General features: G+C 41.6%; 1 protein-coding gene and 1 long non-coding RNA gene across 5 annotated transcripts in view; one reads left to right on the forward strand and one right to left on the reverse strand.

The window, feature by feature from the left end:
* The window catches only part of CHN2 (chimerin 2), a 327,734-nt gene extending 313,476 nt beyond the window's left edge, over positions 1–14,258 (forward strand). For all 3 annotated transcript variants that reach the window (XM_039472656.2, XM_003935167.4, XM_074379887.1), the window contains 4 exons: positions 299–376; positions 2,525–2,662; positions 4,563–4,668; positions 7,450–14,258. In XM_039472656.2, the coding sequence (XP_039328590.1) occupies positions 299–376; positions 2,525–2,662; positions 4,563–4,668; positions 7,450–7,621 (494 nt within the window). In that variant the 3' untranslated portion in view covers positions 7,622–14,258. The remainder of the gene's footprint in view (positions 1–298; positions 377–2,524; positions 2,663–4,562; positions 4,669–7,449) is intronic.
* LOC104652506 (uncharacterized) overlaps positions 4,665–19,379 on the reverse strand; it is a 72,771-nt gene continuing 58,056 nt past the window's right edge. Inside the window, exons 3-5 of one of the 2 annotated variants that reach the window (XR_012512247.1) lie at positions 10,182–10,438; positions 7,392–7,867; positions 4,665–5,669 (exon numbers count right to left, since the gene is read on the reverse strand). This is a non-coding gene — a long non-coding RNA (uncharacterized LOC104652506). Of the gene's footprint in view, positions 5,670–7,321; positions 7,868–10,181; positions 10,439–19,379 lie in introns of both variants that reach the window. The other variant, XR_012512248.1, reaches the window with a different exon arrangement.

Raw genomic sequence — 19,379 nt, forward strand, 5'->3', positions numbered from 1 at the left:
AAAGGAAGGGAAGTAAGGGAATGAATGGTCCATGAGAATCTTAAATATCAGTTCTCTTTGCAAAGCCAGGAAGGAGGAAGACGGGATTTCTACTGAGCTGTCCACTGCTACATGGGCAAATGAGAACAGACTTGCCTGGAAACTGTGACAGACAAGTCCAAGTTGTGACCCAACAGTGTGTGATAAATAAGATCGCTGGCTGTATTTGCCATTTCCTGATAGCATGTAGTGTAAACATGAAATTAGAGTCTTTTTTCAGATGTTTCAAGAAGCTTAAGTCAGCCTGTCTCTCTAACAGGATTAAAATCGGAAGGCCTTTACAGAGTCTCTGGGTTCACTGAACACATTGAAGATGTCAAAATGGCATTTGACAGAGGTAAGCTTGTACTTTCTTGAATGCCACCTGATACCAAAACACCCCTCTCCTATGGAACTAGATTTGAATCATAGTAGAAATGGGGTTTCCGAACTACTAAGAGTTACTCTTCAAGAAATGGAGGAATAATGGCTTACACATCTCATGTTTCTGCCTCTCTGGGCGAAGTGTTTCTTTAGCAGCCATTGACAAGTGATCACTGTCAATGGGCAGCCAATGCACATGGCACTGGAGTCCCCTTCTGCATCCGCTGTCGCAGCATCCCATTCTTCCCCTTCTCTCAAAGCTCCAAAGAAGGGATCAGAGGGATGGAAGGGCACCCCCAGCACTAACGTGGGGGAAGCCAGTGGATGTTTAGGAGGGAACCACTTTTCTCTTAGCTTCGATATGGTCAACCTGGGGATCTTGTTAAAAATACAGGTCAGTAGAACCCAACCCAAAGACTCACTCAGAAAGCTCAATAAGCTCAAGAATCTGTATTTCTAGTAAACAATCTAAATAATTCTGGTACAGCCAGTTAAGACATAGAACCCCTATTGGATACAGCCTCTGCTTTGTAGTGTGGTGTAGGAGATCTTCAATGATGTGGCCCTCCCTCCCTCTTGACACTCCTCTCCAGTTCCACCTCCCCACTGTATTGTATACTCCAGCAATCCTGAAACATATCCAGCAATCCTGAAATACTACAAAAAAATATTTGTTGCTGTGAAGAAGTGCCTCGGCTCACATTGTCCTGTCCATCTGAAACGTATTCACCTCTCTGCCTGGCAAATACCTGTAATCAGGGGTCAGCACAAGCCTTTCCTCCTTGAGGAAGCCTCCCTGACTGCCCTAAGCCAAGCTCAGAGCTCCACTTCCTTTTGCCACATCCCCCACCACATTCTGCACACTTTTTCAGCATAGCAATCTTCCCATTTCCTTGTCATGGTTGAGTCGCATGTCTGACTGTCCATCTAACTAGAACTGTTGCTTGGAAGAGAGTATCTCTTTTCTTCTTTGGTTTACTAGGGCGTTAATGGTGCTTGGCACATGACCGTGTAAGATTCTCAGTAAGTGTTTGCTAAGTATGTAAATAATGAAATCAACATGGCCTCTCTGCTAGGCTTTTACTGTCTTCTGTTCATCCACAGCTTTTTAATCTTCAGAACCAAATATGCTGAAGCAAATTCTTTATGCAAAAGGTATTAAAAATTCCCATATGATTAAAACATTTTAAATCAAATTGGACTGATATTTCCCAATGGTACAAAAGTCAAAAAATATCTTGCGAATCATTGTTCGAAATGGTAAGAAATATAGGCTGGGCAAGGTGGTTCGTGTCTGTAATCCCAGCACTTTGGAAGTCTGAGGCAGGTGGATCACTTGAGGTCAGGAGTTCGAGACTAGCTTGGCCAACATGGTGAAACCTCGTCTTTACTAAAAATACAAAAATTAGCCAGGCATGGTAGTGCATGCCTGTAATCCCAGCTACTTGGGAGACTGAGACAGCAGAATCACTTGAACCTGGGAGGCAGAGGTTGCAGTGAACCAAGACTGGCCCACTGCACTCCAGCATGGGCTACAGAGTAAGACTGTCTCAAAAAAAAAAAAAAAAAAGAAATAAGAAATACAACATCACATATTCATGAGGAAAGGGTAAAGTGTCCCAGATTAAAGTCCTAGGGGATCAGGGAGGAAGGATCAACTTATAAAAACCTTCAGTGAGCCTGAAAGAAACAGAACTGAAAATATTCAGCAATTATTTTGTGAATGTGACTTCCAAATCCAAGTCTAAGAAGATGTATCAGAGCTTCTTGATATTCTTGTTTCCGTTTAGATTGTCATTTTACTTTATTATGAAGCTTTGTTCATAATTTGTGTGTAATACAAATTACTATGCTTTCTATTTAGCAAATTACCAGGGGCTGGGACCCAAAGCACTGTTTCAAATTTGTTTTATCACCTGTTTGCCTGCACAAACCCTCAGAGCCTAACTCACTCTCACCAAATTCCCTTCTATTGCCTCCTTTACTTCAGTGTTATTGGAAGCCAAGAGAGTTAGCTGTGACTTTTCAGGGAGCATTCATTGTTGGATTTTTTTTTTCTTTCTGTACATGCCTTGGTGAAATAAGGTCCTAATTAAAACTTGGATCACTGATTGTTTTTCAGATGGTGAAAAGGCCGATATATCTGCCAATGTCTATCCAGACATAAACATCATCACTGGAGCCCTTAAACTGTATTTCAGAGACTTACCCATCCCTGTCATCACATATGACACCTACTCCAAATTTATAGATGCAGCAAGTAAGTACTTCAAATTAATTTATTATTTGTACCGAATTTTTAAGTACAATGCTTTTGACCTTCAGAAAATTAAAACTCAGAACTGTTGAAATCATTGCATTTGTAACTGTCTTGCCAAGTGAGGACACTGCAGTACAGCTGACTGACAACCAGACATAGTTCAACAGCTGAGGTGAACCAGTACTAAGCCAACCCTGTGGGCAGACGTATGTGTCAGCCAGTTCTGCCCCCATCGTTCCTTGTATGCTGGGACCCAACACAGTCAGGCCTATTCTATGTGGAAAGCATGACTATTTCTGTAGCAGAAAAAAATCTTCAATGAGGACTGACTGGATCAAGGGTATCCAATCTTTTGTCTTCCCTTGACCACACTGGAAGAAGAATTATTGTCTTGGGCCACACATAAAATACACTAACATTAATGATACCTGATAAGCTAAAGAAAATATTTTAAAATCTTATTATCTTTTAAGAAAGCTTACAAATTTGTACTGGGCCATCCTCAAAGCTGTCCTGGTCCAGATGTGGCCCACAGGCTGCAAGTTGGACAAACTTGGTCTAGATTAACTACTTTTATCTGTTAGGCAGAATCTCATTTGCTAATCAATTAAAGTCACAACCAAGTTTTGTCTATTCATTCGTTCAAAAATAATAGAAGGCCAGAATACTCTGTGTCAAGTACTATACTAGAATGTCTCACCAGCATCTTCTAGTTTTGTCCTCTCATGTACTCCATGTAGCAAATATTATAATCCCATTTACCAGAGAAGAAAAGCGAGGCTTAGAGAACTGAGGTCCTGGGTCCCGGAAAGGGACATCAGCGTTTGCCTTCCATCAGCCCAGGGTCGCTCATTCAGTGTTCTGTGCTTGGACCCACTGCTGTAGGAAAGAGGAACACAGTGAAAGGCAGGTGTGGAGGAAGGGACTTACACTTTGCCCAGAAGAGGCAAAAGTGACCAAAGGGAGATGGAGATGCCGAGATACATAACACAGAGGTCAAGCTTACTTTGAGGAAGTTTTTGCTTGTTTTTTAAAAACAAAAACAAAAACCTTTGAAGGTTGAAAGTTTAGGTATGCTGTTAAATATAGTAAAGAGAGGCCTGATGGGAAGACACAAAAGCAGGCTGGGATCAGTGCGAGATGCACTTTTCAAATGAGCTGAGGCCCTGACCCCAGCAAGACTATTCCCTCCTTCCAGGGCCCTGGTGATCCTCACAAAGAAGGTTGTGTAGCACCTGGGTAGCCTCCACTCCAGCAGGAATAGCAGGAACGTTTTCTTTGAGTAGCTGCCAATACCTGTCAGAGACCCAAAAACCAGAAGCATGCACTCTTCCTCGCATTGTTAATATGTCCAGTCTCCACTTCCTAACCTGGGCTGTGCACTGGGGTTAAGCATGCCACCACCACGGTGAGAAGTGCCATGAGTGCAGGCTGAGTTGGGTGGCTCATTGGCAATGTCCTTGCATTGTAAAGTATTAGGTTATAGAAGCTGGCCAGGGAAAGACTCATTAGACAACTTGACAAACATTTTCAAGTTTAAATGAAAGCTTGTAGGAGTGAGATTTCTAGCAAATCCAGTGTTAAAAAGACAGCAAAGCACAGTCTGCATACGTGCTGTCAGACTGTATGCATTCTCCTGACTTACACATTCATGGAGGGCAAGCCTCCAGCCACCCACACTGAGGACATTCAATTAGCATGTGGTACTCAGACTCAAAACTCTTTCCTAATGACGCAGGACACCAACAAACTGATTAAGTGAAACAGTGCTTAGGTTGCATGAATTTATTAGAATCCTTCCCCCATTTCTGGCCAAAGCAAACACAAACTTCTTGTTACTTCTTTGAAAACGTGAATGCCACAACTCTGAACTAATATCCATCATGCGTGAACTTCACAGAAATCTCCAATGCAGATGAGAGGCTGGAAGCCGTCCATGAAGTACTGATGCTGCTGCCTCCTGCCCACTATGAAACCCTCCGGTACCTAATGATCCACCTCAAAAAGTAAGCTGATGCCTCGTGCGCAAAGCCCGATCTCCCTCTAGGGCAGTTAATGCATAAGGAAAAGTGTATGCCATTCCTCCCCAGCCCACTGAGGGGACAACAGTGTCCAGCCCCAGCCATAACTGCCGGAGCTTCACTGTGCTGGGAGCCACCCCAGGCACTTTCAGTGTATCGTCCCTACGAAAGGGGCACTGCTAGGGACCTTGTGTCACTTGCGAGATTGCTGATGCTCGGGGAGGTTACGTAGCTGATTTGAAGAGGTGAAGCCAGGATCTAAACCCAGGCAGGCCGATGCAGAGCCTGACCCATTTGCCTGCACTGCCTCCGTGTCTTCCTCTGACACAAGCCCTGTACCCTGTGTCCTGTTCTTCCCCCTGTTTGTCCCCTTCTAGGCTCCTGAGCCCACCTGCCTTCTGGGAGAGCACATTCCCAACCTGATTTCTTATTTTTCTGGATGTATGAGTTCTCTGTCATGAAGTCACAAATTGCCCCCAAAACTCAGTGTCTTAAAACAGTAAACATTTATTATCTCAGTTTCTAAGGGTCAGGACTCCAGGTATGCCTCAGCTGGCTGCCTCTGATTCAAGGTCTGTAATGAGGCTGCAGTCTCTTCTGAAGGTGTGATGAGCCTATAATCCCAGCTACATGGGAGGCTGAGGCAGGAGACTTGCTTGAACCTGGAAGGCAAAGGCCACAGTGAGCGAAGATTGTGCCACTGCACTCCATCCTGGGCAACAGGGTGAGACTCTGTCTCAAGAAAAAAGAATTCACTCTTGAAGGCTTGATGGTGGTAGCATCCGTCTCCAAGCCTGCTCACATGGTTGTTGGCAGAATTCAGTTCCTTAAAGGCTGTTGGACTGAAGGCTTCACCTCCTCGCCATCTATTTGCTGGAGGCAACCCTCAGTTCCTTGCCATGTGCGTTTCTCCATAGGCAGCTCACAGGAAGCCAACTGGCTTCTCGCAGAGCAAGAAAGCAAGAGCACCCAGTGTGAAAGTCTTTCTGTAACGGAATCAGAAGTGACATCCTATTATTGCTTTTGCCATGTTTTGTTAGAAGCAAACCAAGTCCAGCCCATACTCTAGGGGAAGGGATGCAGGGTATGAATTCCAGGAGGCATGGATCGCTAAGGACCATCTCAGAGAGTAGCTGCCACACATGGGGCTGTCTATGTGAGTGAGTGTGTGGGAGTCAGAGATGGAGACATTTGGATGTTTCCAGGACAGTAGAGCCTCTGCTGACACTCTTTTCCCTAAACCTTGTGTCTCTCTCTTTCACTGTACCTGTGTAATGAGGTCGATGAATTGGTGGTGTAACATTGGAGGAATCAAGGCACATCTGTGTGCTTCTGTGTTTTTGAAAAACACTTGGCAGCAGCCCATTCTTTGATAAAATGAACTAAAAGTTGTCTGCATTGACCGGTTTACAGATGTACTTAGTAAGTGAAAGGCAGCAAACTGAGGACTATATAAACACTAGGACTGTGTAACACTAGGTATTGAGGTTTTTATTTTTCTGCCTTACAAGACATACAACACCATTGCTCAGATTCAGCGTGATAGGTGGTGGTAACATTTAGCTTAGAATATTCCCATTTTGATTAATTTATTGAATTTGGGAATACAAGTAATTTTTAGTTTTTTATTGTGATCAATATCCAATTGTTAGAATTTGGAAGGCAAAGTATCACTACCAGAAAAAATGCTGACATCTTTCAGTTGAACCTTAAATGCCAATAATGTTGTATTTTTATCATGGTGGGTCTGCTAGCCATCTTTTTGGTCAGATGTAGTGCCTGACTTAAGAGGAAGCTGTGCGCACTTTGATGGTGAGATATGTCCTCTTTCCAACCTTCTCAGCTTTGTGGCATGTAAATGATGCAAACAGGTTGACCTTAAAATAATGCTCAGTGGCTAATCCTAATGAGTTCTAAGGAAATAGAAAGAGATGGCTTACCTATGCAAAGCCTAAACACATTTTAATTAATTACATTTTGCTCTTTTTTGGAGAACCCACTCCCTTTTACATCTGTTACAAACATTCTAAAACATAAATTTGTGAAAACAAACCTCTGGGAGGTTGTAATTTTACTCCATGAGGAAGGCGTTAAACCAACTTTGCAGTCTGAATTTTATTCTTAAAGGCTCTGCCGTTCTTATCTGGATGTCAAAATGATGATTTTTACTTTCAACTGCTGTAGACCTCATCCTGTGGGAACTAGAAATAATGCCCAACTGCCTTCCAGTTTGGCCGCATTCCAGCCGTTCCTCCACCCCATGATAATGGCCAGGCTCTTCCTAAATTCCTGACGGCCCATTCTACACATAGCCTTTCTCCTCTGCCACTGGTCCTGCCAGCAGACAGGGATCCTGCCCTCCACTTCCCACTCTCCAGCGTACAGACCAGCAGGAAGCCACAAGAGGGGGGAAAAAGCCTTCCGCTGGACCATGGCCAGCCTCAGAATCTGCTGCCCCTACAAACCAGTATTCTAGTCCTTAAGTAATAGTTCCACATTTACTTAATAAGGAGGACTAATTTTCTAATTCTAAAAATTGTGTTCCTGCCAGATTCACATAAGTAATTCATTTCCACTGGCGAAGGCGACATCAACAATTTAAAAAGAAAAATCGGTAAATTACCCTTTAAAAAAATACCTTTTTGCTATTCTGATTCCTAATTTTCTTGCAGTTTTCTGAACCAGAGATGTTCTTGGGACTTACGTACATAATCAATGTAGAAATCAATCCTCAAGTCTCCGTAATGTCTCTGTTCTGTTTTGCAGGGTTACTATGAATGAAAAAGATAATTTCATGAATGCAGAAAATCTGGGGATCGTGTTTGGGCCCACGCTGATGAGGCCCCCCGAGGATAGCACCCTTACCACCCTGCATGACATGCGGTACCAAAAGCTGATTGTGCAGATTTTAATAGAAAACGAAGACGTTTTGTTTTAACCCATCAGGGAAAGGAGCTGAATGGCCCCAGCGCCATCCAAGTTGACAAAGCTAAAGGAATAAAAACATTTCTTACACTGATTTGTTTTCCAAACAAGTGATGAAATTTGCTGGACCGCAGAGGATCGCCGAGTGGGGTACTGTGTCTCATAGACGCGCGCCACCTCCATATGAGAACAAGGGTAAAGGTGAGGAAAGCCCCTCGCCTTGGATCTTTTGCTGTGCCTCCTATGTATGTCTGGTTTGCTGGAAGAGTGATTAATACATTTTTAATTTATTAAACAATGTAGACCTTTACACTTCAGTCTTATTGGTAATAAAAGGGAACTTAATTCATAAAGGTACTTGATACAGTTACACATTTTCCACTTACAAAAAGAAGACAATTCTGTTCAATGTTAAATGCTATTATCATAAAATGTATTTTCATTTTAGCCACAAGAATGTTATTTTAGCAAATAGAAGTCAATGCAGTGCATTGGTTATTACGCTGTGTACCTTGTCCCTCATTTTGCTGTGACGCCCTGAAAATGTTGACCATGAATGCAGTATTATCTTGACATACCTCTGTCCTTCTCAGTGCTTTTTGGTGGAATTTCACCTGCCCCTTGTGTCCCTGCTTTTGATAGTTTTTGCTCTTAAGCACTGGCATCCTGCTACTGTATGGTATATATTTATAGCAATTGTAGGACAGTCTGACATGTCCACTAATTTTCTTTTTGTACCAATTTTGTGAATTCCCGAAGTATGTTTTGGAATTGGTCATAGTCTTTTGCGATCATTTTACCTAAAATTATATGAGAACACCAGATGTATCTGGTCTGTGTAAAAAATTCAGCACCTTTCCTCCTGTCTTCCTGGCCAGGCCCTCTTAATATCACATTGTATTTTTGCCACATTTCTGGATTGGTGAAAAACGAATCTGCAGAATAATTGTCAATGTTTTTCCTTTTGTTTTATAAACCTATTTTTAAAAGTGAGAATAAGGTTGGTTTATCCCAAATGTTTGTTCCTCCTTGATAAAAGTAGCTCTGGATGGATAATTTAATATGATTTTATTACTATAGTTCCATTCTCTTGGTTATATTTATCTTAGCATGAGCCTTTCACACCAAGATTTCTATATTTTGTAACATAGGTGAAATATTTAAAACATCAGCAACTGTAAATCTAGATTTTTAAAAAATCCAACTACACTGTCTTTTCCTCTGATTGAGATGATTTGTGTAAACTCAGCAGTCTTGCTTTGGAGTGGGCAGAAGAGAATGACTGTGTGTTACGCAGAGCTGAAAGGAGGACCACCATGTGACTGTTGACCTTGACAGTCCCAAGGGCTATGCAGATGGACTCCATTGGCACACGGAGGTCAGAATGCTTTGACCTCTTCCCTATTATCCCTCCTCCCAACTGTACAGACTTGTTTGTTGTAGTTTATGTACTTCTTGATACTGTCAAAAAATTATCTGGAAATGGTTTTATTTTGTGAAGTGAACAATACTTTGTAATTTATGATAGTGTAAATGGAAAACAAAGCATCACATGTATTAAATTCTTCCGTCTATTATTCTGGAGTTTGTGCAACAAAGTGGTTTGGAGGGCTGGGGGGAAGATTGTCAACATGTTGTTTCCAGATAGCTGTTGGCAACACAATAATCTCATTGAGTCCCCACTCCTGCAAGCTTCCTTCTAGAGAGCCTGCTTTAAGACTAAGGCGGCCTGGGCACAGTGGCTCAGGCCTGTAATCCCAGCACTCTGGGAGGCTGAGGCAGGCAGATCACAAGGTCAGGAGTTTGAGACCAGCCTGGAGGCTATGGTGAAATCCCATCTCTACTAAAAAAATTTAAAAAATTAGCCAGGTATGGTAGTGGGTGCCTGTAATCCCAGCTACTCAGGAGGCTGAGGCAGGAGAATCACTTGAACCCAGGAGGCAGAGGTTGCAGTCAGCCAAGATTGTGCCAATACACTCTGGCCTGGGCAACAGAGTGAGACTCCTCCTTAAAAAAAAAAAAAAAAGATTAAGGTTCTGAGGTTCCACCTTCACTTTCCAAAAGCCCCACTGCATAGATGATGGATGCCTCCATACAGAGGTGAAGCGTTTAGGGCAAACCACCCTAGGCCACTTGGCCAGTAGCAAAACATGAATTTTAAAGTCAGAAAGCCCTGAATTTGAATCCTAGATCCATCCATTTAGTACTGCCTGCATATAACCATGGGAAGTTTGCACCTCTGAAAAACTGAGGAGAATATTCTGATTGTAACATCTTAAATGAAATTTATGTTCTAGGGTGATTAGTTATTTCTTATTATTACCATTTTAGAAGGGAAAGGATATAACATGGAAGCAGGGATCGAACAAGCATAAGACGAAAACTATTTGTCCCAGGTTAAATCCAAGTCCAAATAGCACTAACGGATAACAGGGCTCCATAATGGGTAATGAGGTTCACTTGACTCCTTTTCTCAACAGTGATTCCAACACTTGATTCCCGCTTTAGTCTGAAGCCAGCTCACCCATACCTGTCTTCCCCACCATCTGGCAGCCTGACATGGCTCCCCTTACCTGGCTTGAAATTCCTGCTATTGGAGTAACTCTAGTAGTTAGACCATCAAGGAGGCAGCACAGTTTCCAGAAACTCAATGTTAAACTGTCAGTAATTGAGTTGCAGGAAGTGGGACGGGAGCAGGGTGGATGGGAGAACACAGTGGTGAGGATGCGAGGAGACCCCTTTTTCTTTCTTCCACTGACATAAATGGACATTCCAGATGACCTGGTCTCCATGGCTTTGGGGGGCTGCTGCACATGTCAAGGGTAACAGCCTAGAAAGGAAGAGAGACAGAGAAAGCTAAGGGAAGGGCAGTGAAGAGAGCATCAGAAATAAACATGTAGATGAAAGATTGCCTGGGCTGTCCTGGCTCCTATGAAAACTCAACTCAGCTTATAAATTCCCAGATTTAGCAATCCCCAGTGTGTAATCAGTCTTTTATTTTAAAAATCTAACAAACTTTTAACCAGTATGTATCAAGCGTTTATTACTGAGCCAGACACTGAATATTTGGTGGTGAGGAAAAGGCTTATCGCACTAGAAGAATTAAATAATGAATTTAGTCTGGCTAGAGAAAGGAAATTGATTATGTGAAAGGTTTTGGACTCTAAGGGGAACGGTTGCTAATGATTTTTTAAATAAACTTTTAATCGTGCAATAGTTTTCTATTTACAGAAAAGTTGCAAAGATACTACAGAAAGTTTCTATGTATCCCTTACCCGGTTTCTACCAATGCTAACATCTTACATAATCATGGTATATTTATCAAAATTAAGAAACCAACATCAGTACATTACTATAGCTGACCTCCAGGCTTTATTCAGATTCCATGGGTTTTTCCACTACTGTCATTTTCCTGTGTCAGGATACAATCCAGGGCACTACATTGCATTTAGCACTAGTGGGTTTTAAGGGCCAGATGACACAATCTGATTCATCATTTTAAAGCATGACTTGATTGTGAATGCACTGGAGAAGAGGTGAGCAGGTACGGAGTAGTGAGAGTGGATCGGGAGTCAGGTCGATGTTCATTATTGTAAAATTGGACTGATGTTGGTAGCCTGGATTGGTAGTAGCAAGGCACTGAGTTATATTTAGGAAGTAGAGTTGAAAATGTTCAGGAGAGGTTGGATTAAGAAATCAAGAATGACTTCCAGGTTAATTTGGCAATGGGGTAACATTTACTGAAACTAAGGACACAGAAAGAGGGCCTAGGGGCTACTGGGGAAGAGTGGAAGACGCCGAGAAGATAACGAGTTCCACTGTGGATGTGATACAATGGAGATACCTGTGAAATGTCCACACAGATGGTTCATAAGTAATTGCACTAACAGACTAGGCTGGAGATAGGGATTTGGGAGGGACCCACTAAAGATAACAATTGAAAACACAGGGTTGAGTAAGTACCCAGGGACATGGAACAGAGAAATTCCATCTCTGGAGGAATGCCCATCCAGAGGGAACACCAACATTCAGAACAGAGAAGAGGGCACAAATAAGGTCCATTTTAATGTAATAAAATGTAGAGAACCTTATGAGGGCAATTCAGAAACACTCTCTCCCATCTTCAGATTTGCTTCACAATGTCCTAATACATTTATTTGTTCTACTTAGATTGATTTTGCTATAAGTAAGTCATCATTTTAAATCCTGTGCTTTGGAGAGGTCGGCTTAGATGCTTTGTAAATGCAAATAAGCCAGTGGTATGATCTGAGTGTGTCCCTGCAAAATTTACGTGTTGAAACCTAATCCCCAATGCAATGGCATTTGGGAGGTGATTAGGTCATGAGGGTGGAGCCATTACAAACGGGATTAGTGTTCCTATAAAAAAGACCCCAGAGATTTCCCTGTCCTTTCCACCTTGTGAAGACACAATTAGACAACCACCTATGAACCAGGAAGCAGGCCCTCACCAGACACCAAATCTGCCAGCATCTTGGTCTTAGACTTCCCAGCCCCCAGAAGTATGAGAAATAAATTTCTGTTAATTATAAGCCATCTGGTCTATAGTATTTTGTTATAGTAACCTGAACAGATTAAGACAGCCGATGTCATTTTTTCCCCAAGTTAAAATAATTTTATATTCAAGGATCTCCATTGCTGCCTCCATACTACAGTTTGAACACACTTCCATTATAGTGTATCACAAAGTATTACACTTGTGTATACAGCTGGCTTCCACTAAAGTACAAATTCCTTGAGATCAAGAACCATGAATACCCCCTGCATGGATACCACATGGCACACTCCTACTTATTCAGCAGGGCTCAACTCAACAGCTACCTCCCCTCTATGACGTCTAGAAGTATCTCATGAGTAATTGCATATTTGTCTCCAGGCAGAGAACATTGGAGGTACCAGCCATAAGTGAAAGCATGGATGGTTTAAACACTATAAAGAGTTTAGTTTGGCTGGGCTTGGTGGCTCATGCCTACAGTCCCAGCTACTCAGAAGGCTGAGATGGGACGATCACTTGAGCCCAGGAGTTCGAGGCTGCAGTGAGCCATAATTGTACCATTGCACTCTAGCCTGAGTGACAGAGTGAAGCCCTGTCAGAAAAAAAAAAAAAAAAAAGAAAAAAAAGTGCTAGGTTTAACCAGAGCATGAAGTGTGAGAGGAGAGGAAGGAGTGTGAGATTAAACAGGCAGGGCTGTGTAATGGAGTAACAAAATTTGTATACCAAGCAGAAGTAGAACCTCAGGACATTCAAACTTAGATCTTTAGTTGTAGATGACACACAAAGGACAGACCAGAGGATGTAAGACTAAGGAAATGAAAGCTGATCAGGAAGCTGTCACCGGCAATGATGACCTGCACGTGATTCACAGCAGGAGGGATGGAGAAGAGGCATGGATACAAGAAATATTTTGGAGGTTGTCAAGACTTACTGATTTGATACCAGAATTAAAAGGAAAGAGTTACAGATGACACCCATTTTTTTGTTTTTTGCAACTGAGTATTTAGAAAAAAGAAGATAGGAAAGCCAGGGAGCAGGTTCAGGAGGGTGAAGTCATGGGTCTAGTTTGTGTGATGAGTCATGGAGCCAACAGTTCCCCCAAGTGGAAATGTCTGGTAGGGGCTGGACACATGGTCTTGGACCCCCAGAAAGAGAGATGACCCAGTCTGAAGGCATGGACAGCTGAAGAGAACCAAAAAGAGGACCCTGGGTAAGAACAACATGGTAAGAGCAGGAAAAGTCAGAGAACTTTGCAGGAAGATCAGCAATGGTCAGAGGACGAGGCAGAGAGTCAGGGGTACAAGAGGAAAGCAGAAAAGACTGAATTTCAGGGATGGAGAGGAAAGGTGATAAGGTGATGAGTTCCTTATCACCGTATCTGGCAACTGGGAATCACTTCTTGAGCATGGATTACTATTTTCTACTAATGAAACAATCATTAACCTATAAGAAGCAGTAGGTTTATCAGTCAGGAAAGCTTCTGCTACACATAAAATTCCGACAAAAAGGACTTAAACAATCACTACTGTTATGATGTCAACAAGAAGTCCAAATATAGGGCTGTTTCCAAGGTCGGTATTGTCTTTCTCTCTGCTCCACTGTCCTAAGCTTATTCTTATTTCCCCTTGGGTTTTGGCTCGTGGTTATAAGGAGGCTACAAAGACCACAAGTCAATGCCTTTCTCTTCTTGTGTGCCCCATTTACCAGTGAGGAAAGCTTTCCTAGGAGTCCCTGTATGGTAGACAGCAGTGATATCTGACAGCAATAACTTAAGCATACCCTGAGAATGATGCTGCCTGGAAGACACACCTCAATGTGTATTTGGACTTTCGAGAAACTGGGAGTGGCCAACTTGAAGATTAAGCTCTCATCTATGAGGAACATCTGGGCCCCTGCCCTGTCCTATGGAATGGAACAAGACCCTTTGTTTTGAGTTCAATGAAGACTGCCAGGTGAAGGTTTTTATGGGAAGGATGCTAAGTGAAAATGCTCTATAAACTGCATGCTTTTTGTAAGCGGTCCCAGTTCTGCCGGGACTGCCTCTACTAGACTGTGTGGTGTTCCTGTCCAGCCTGCTGCCACTGGACTGCTCTGTATATAAGTTTCCCACTAATAAAACTCTGTCTTGTTTACTGGCTCTGGGTATCTTCCGTGGCCTTGTGAACCTGGTGCCATCCCTACTGAATAGGGCTCCTGAATGGCATTCCCCAACATTCAACCCCTTATGTTGGCCAGAATTGCACTGCATGCATGTGATTAAACCAGTCACTAGCAAGGGGAATGATATCACCAGGATTAGTTTAGATCAGTGGTTCACAACGTGAGATCCCTTGATCAGCAACAGCAGGGACGAACCGGGACTTGTTAAAAAGGCAAATTCTCTTGCAGGATTCACTGAATCCAGGGAAAGGACTCGGTGATTTTTTTTAACAAGTCCTTCAGGTAATTCCAGTGATTTTAGAGCAATCAGGACTTACACCTGACCTGGGGTTGGATCCAATTTATTCAAGGTGTTTGGATACCTCAAATGAACCAGTATTCATTAGCAAAGAAAGGGGCTTTGCAGCACTGTGAAGGTTATTCAAATTCTCAGAAGTGGTAAATAGAGAACTTTCCCCACTCATCCACTCCTCCTTTCATGACCAATTCTCCGTGAATCCCACCCCTATGCCCATATTACTAACTCTCTTTCTAATGTAACACTGTCTAAACTATAAGCTTCATGAGGACCGGAATCCGATCTGCTTTGTTCACCATCCCACCTAACCCTTACCCAGCACTGTGCTAGCACACAGTAGCCAACCTCAAACTTTTATAAATTAATGGCTTGTTCCTTCTACAAATACTGTACTCAAATGTCCCATTTTTGTGTGGCAATGGAGGGGAATAATTGGAGAAGCAGATTCTGGAAATACACACTAACTCTTGTCCATCATTTGGAGGTGTGGCTAACATCTGAACTCTAGTTATTGAAGCTTTTTCCTTCAACAGGGGCTTTTCCTTAGGAACCAGACCTCCTTACCTCACTCTTCAGCATGTTCTTTCTTCTTTTACCCAGAAGGAATGATTAAGCTTCAAAATAATTCAGTTGGAAGAATCTGAAGATCTAAGTCTCTAGTTCAATTGCAGGTTACATAGATAATAGTAGCTTTATTTGGCTAGAATCTAGTGCAACGTAAACACAAGGTGGTCAGGTGCTGGGTCTAGACAGCCTCCTGTTTAAATCGTGGCTCTGTCTCTAATACTGTGACCTATGGAAAGTTAATTTACTTTTTAAGTATCAGTTTTCTTATTAAAATGAACCAGTATCAACCAGTTCCTATTCCATGGAGGCTTAAGGTATTCTACGTACGGCACTCAGCGTATTTGGAGAACAAAGTAGGTAAGTAAATGCTTTTCTAAAATATGCAACAGCTTGGGGAAATGTTTGAGAACGCTTAGATCATCGGTATCCTTTCTTCACAGTGATAAGGCACCATCACTTATGGCAGTGTAGCAAATGAGTCTCAGTAATGTTAACTATTACTACCCAATGAACTTTGGAAGTGAAGCCACACCTGTCCCATGCAGAGTGACATGGTGCAGGGTTCAGACGTTAGCCACAGCTCCAAACGACGGACAGGAGTTGGTGTGCAGAAAGAACATGCTGAAGGGTGAGTTAAGGAGGCCTGGTTCCCAGTGTTCGTAGCCTTGATCTGTCACTGACAGTGCTCCTGTGGAGCACTGGATTTAGAGCCACAAGACCTGGCTCAGTCACAGATCAAGGATATTAACATTTCCAGTCTTCAAGTTTCTCCCCTTTGAAACATGAAAATTAATGCCTGCCTGTTCCATTCACCAATTCACAGGTTTATCACTGAGGCCAGATAACATACAGCAGGTGTGGAGGCCCCTTCACACACCCTCACACTCCTCGGTACCACCCTGCCCCGCATCCGCTGCCCAGGCTCCTCTGCCCAAACATACGAGTCCCTAATGCATCCTCCAAGGCCGCTTCTCACCCTACCTTCTCCCTAGCCAATCATATTCACTTTGGCTTTGAATGCTATCTGTCAACAAATCCAAATTATCCTCAAGATTCAGTTTGCTACGTAATGCCCCGTAACAAATCCTTTCTGCTTAAACTAGCTAGCATGTGATCTACGGCTTATGGCCAAGGCCCCTGATGAACATGCCAATCACTCTGCCATTCAGCTCCTTAAAATAGTCACATCTGCCATACTTGCATGGCATTGAAACAATTTTTAAAATCAGAAGAAATTAAAAGACTTGATCCCATTCTCTTTTATTCTTCCTCATTCCTTGGCACTTTTTATATTCTTACTATGTATGTTTAATCTATGCCATGTTTTATAGAAATGGTATCAGACTATATTAACATACTGTGACTTATTTTTAATTCTCCATATGTTCTTGAAATGTATCCATGTTGATACCCATAGACCTACATCATTCATTTTAGCTGTTATAAATATTTCACTAAGTAATTTATCCCTCTGCTACTAGTAGGTAGTTTTCTTCTTTTCCATTGAAAACAGCATTTCCATGAATGTTTTGGTTAAAGTTTGCATGTGCTAGATTGGAACTGCTAGATCATAAAGGAGGCATATCAAGAGCTTTGCTAGATGCTCCCCAAAGTGACTGTGAATTTATACTCTCATCAGCTGTATTTGAGAGTTGCTGTTTCTATCTTGATGAACACTTGGCATTACCTGACTTAAATATTTTGCTACTCTGTTGGTATAAAACGACATCTTTTTGTTTTTATTTGCATTTCTTTGCTTACCACTGAAGTTGAGCATCTTTTCTAGTTTAATGGCCACTTAACTGTCTCTTCTATGAACTGGCCATTCATAACATTTACCATTTCTCTACTGAGTTTTTCTCTGCATCTATGATTTGAGTTCTTTATAAATTCCAAACTGTTTCTTAATCACTCATGTGCATTGTATATATCTTCTCCCAATATAAATGATCAGTTTTTTATAGTTTATGCTATAGTTTATGGTTTAAGGATAAGAAATATCCTACCCCTTAAACCACAAAGGTATTTTTATATTTTTTGTAAAAGTATTCAAGTCATGCCTTTCACATCAATGTCTGAAATTTTGGTGCAATGTAGGAATCTATTTTTTTCCATATGAATAACAAATTATCTTAGTGCAGCTCTATTCAATAAATTATCTTAGTGCAATTTATTGAACAGAGCTGTGCTTTCCAATACTGTAACTACTAGTCACATGTAAGCTTCTGAGCACTTGAAATGTGACTTGTCCAAACCCAAACCCAGATGTACTGTGTGTATAAATATGCTGGATTTCTAAGACTTGGTACAAATATGTCAATAATTTAATACTGATTACATGTTTAAATACTATTCTGGATATTTGGTGTTAAATAAAACATATTATTAAAATTTATTTCACCTGTTTTTACTTTTTAAAATGTGACTACTGGAAAATTATGTTACAAATGTGGCTAACATTGTATTTCTATTGCACAGCTCTGGAATAGATTTTCCTTTTTCCCAAAGGGAGAGGGGTCTCCCAATTTGTCATAATGGAATTTTTTAATTGCATAAGTCTGTTTTCTGGACTCTGTCTGATCTGTTAGTCATTTTATCTAGCTCTGCACCAATGCCACAGTCTTAATTTTTATTACTTTATAATAAGCATTAAGACCTTACTCCCATTCTTGTTCCTTTTCTTCAAAACTGTCTTCATTCTCATGTTTCACTGCCTCATATGAATTCTAGGACCACCTAGTCTAGTCTTTCCTATCAGCCCATTCTAACAAAACCTACTAGGATTTTGATAATAATGACACTTGATAACTATTTTTAGAAAGAATAGACATCTCCCTTCACAAATATAATAGAGCTCTCCTTTAATTTGGGTGTTTGTGCCCTTCAATAAGGTTTTATAATTTTCTACACAAAGTGTATGCCCATATTTAATCATATTTATTCCTACTTTATAGTTTGTTATCATGAATAGATTGCTTCTGATATATTTTATAATTTATTATTACAAATATTAGGAACACTGCCTATTTATAAATCTTATTTCTAACAATCTTGCTGAACTCTGTCAGTTCTAATAGTTTGTCTAAATATCTTCTTGGACTTTCTGTATAATCATATTGCCTGCAAATATGGACAACTTTATCCCTTTCCAATTCTCACGCTTGTTAAATATTTTATCTTTTTAACTGACACATACTAATTGTACATATTTATTGGTAAACAGCGATGTTTCAATACATACAAAATATAGTGATCAACACACCCACAGCTAGTATCATACTGAATGGGAAAAAATGAAAAGCTTTTCCTCTAAGATCTAGAACACAACAAGAATGCCCACTGTCACCACTGTTATTCAACATAGTACTGGAAGTCATAACTAGAGCAATCAGACAAGAGAAGGAAACAAAGGGCATCGAAATTGAAAAGGAAGAAGTCAAATTATCTTTATCTGTTGATATGATCTTATATTTGGAAAACCCTAAAGACTCCACAAGAAAACAATTAGAACTGATAAACAAATTCAGTAAAGTTGACAATAGCTAATCATTGGAACAACCTAAGTGTCCATCAACAGATGAACTGATAAAGAAAATGTGGTACAGATACACAGTGGAGTATTATTCAGCCATAAAAAAATAATGAGATCGAGGGAGGATCCAAGATGGCCGAATAGGAACAGCTCTGGAGTGCAGTTCCCAGCAAGAACAACATAGAGGGTGAGTGCCCACCGCATTTGCAAACAAATTTTCACTGCCCACAGACCAGGAGATTACCAGGCTGAAAAGTGCCATGAGTTTTCAGCACAGCAGTTTCAGCCGGTGCCAGGTTGGTGCACAGAAACTCACACAAATCTGGGTGGCCATTTCAAATGGTGCCTGGAACACCTGGGAGACAGAACCACCCATTCAACTGAAAGGGAGGGGGCTGAGACAGGGAGCCAGGCTATCTGGCTCGATGGGTACCCCCCCAACAAAACAAGCAATTTGAAACGCTCTGGATTGAGAATTTCTCAGTGAGCGCAGCTGGACTCAGGACCATCCAGCTCAGTGGGGGGAAGGGAGACGACCACTACCGAGGCAGTCTGCCACTACCGAGACAGTTCACACAGTAGCTGGACAGAGCCTGCGGCAGCTCAGCAATGCCTCTGCTGGCAGACTGTGATGAGACTACTCCTTGCAGGGCAGGGCACCTATGATAAAAGACAACAGGAACTTGTAAATAAAGCTGACC

The sequence above is a fragment of the Saimiri boliviensis genome, chromosome 10 (assembly GCF_048565385.1).
Source record: "Saimiri boliviensis isolate mSaiBol1 chromosome 10, mSaiBol1.pri, whole genome shotgun sequence".
Taxonomy (NCBI): domain Eukaryota; kingdom Metazoa; phylum Chordata; class Mammalia; order Primates; family Cebidae; genus Saimiri; species Saimiri boliviensis.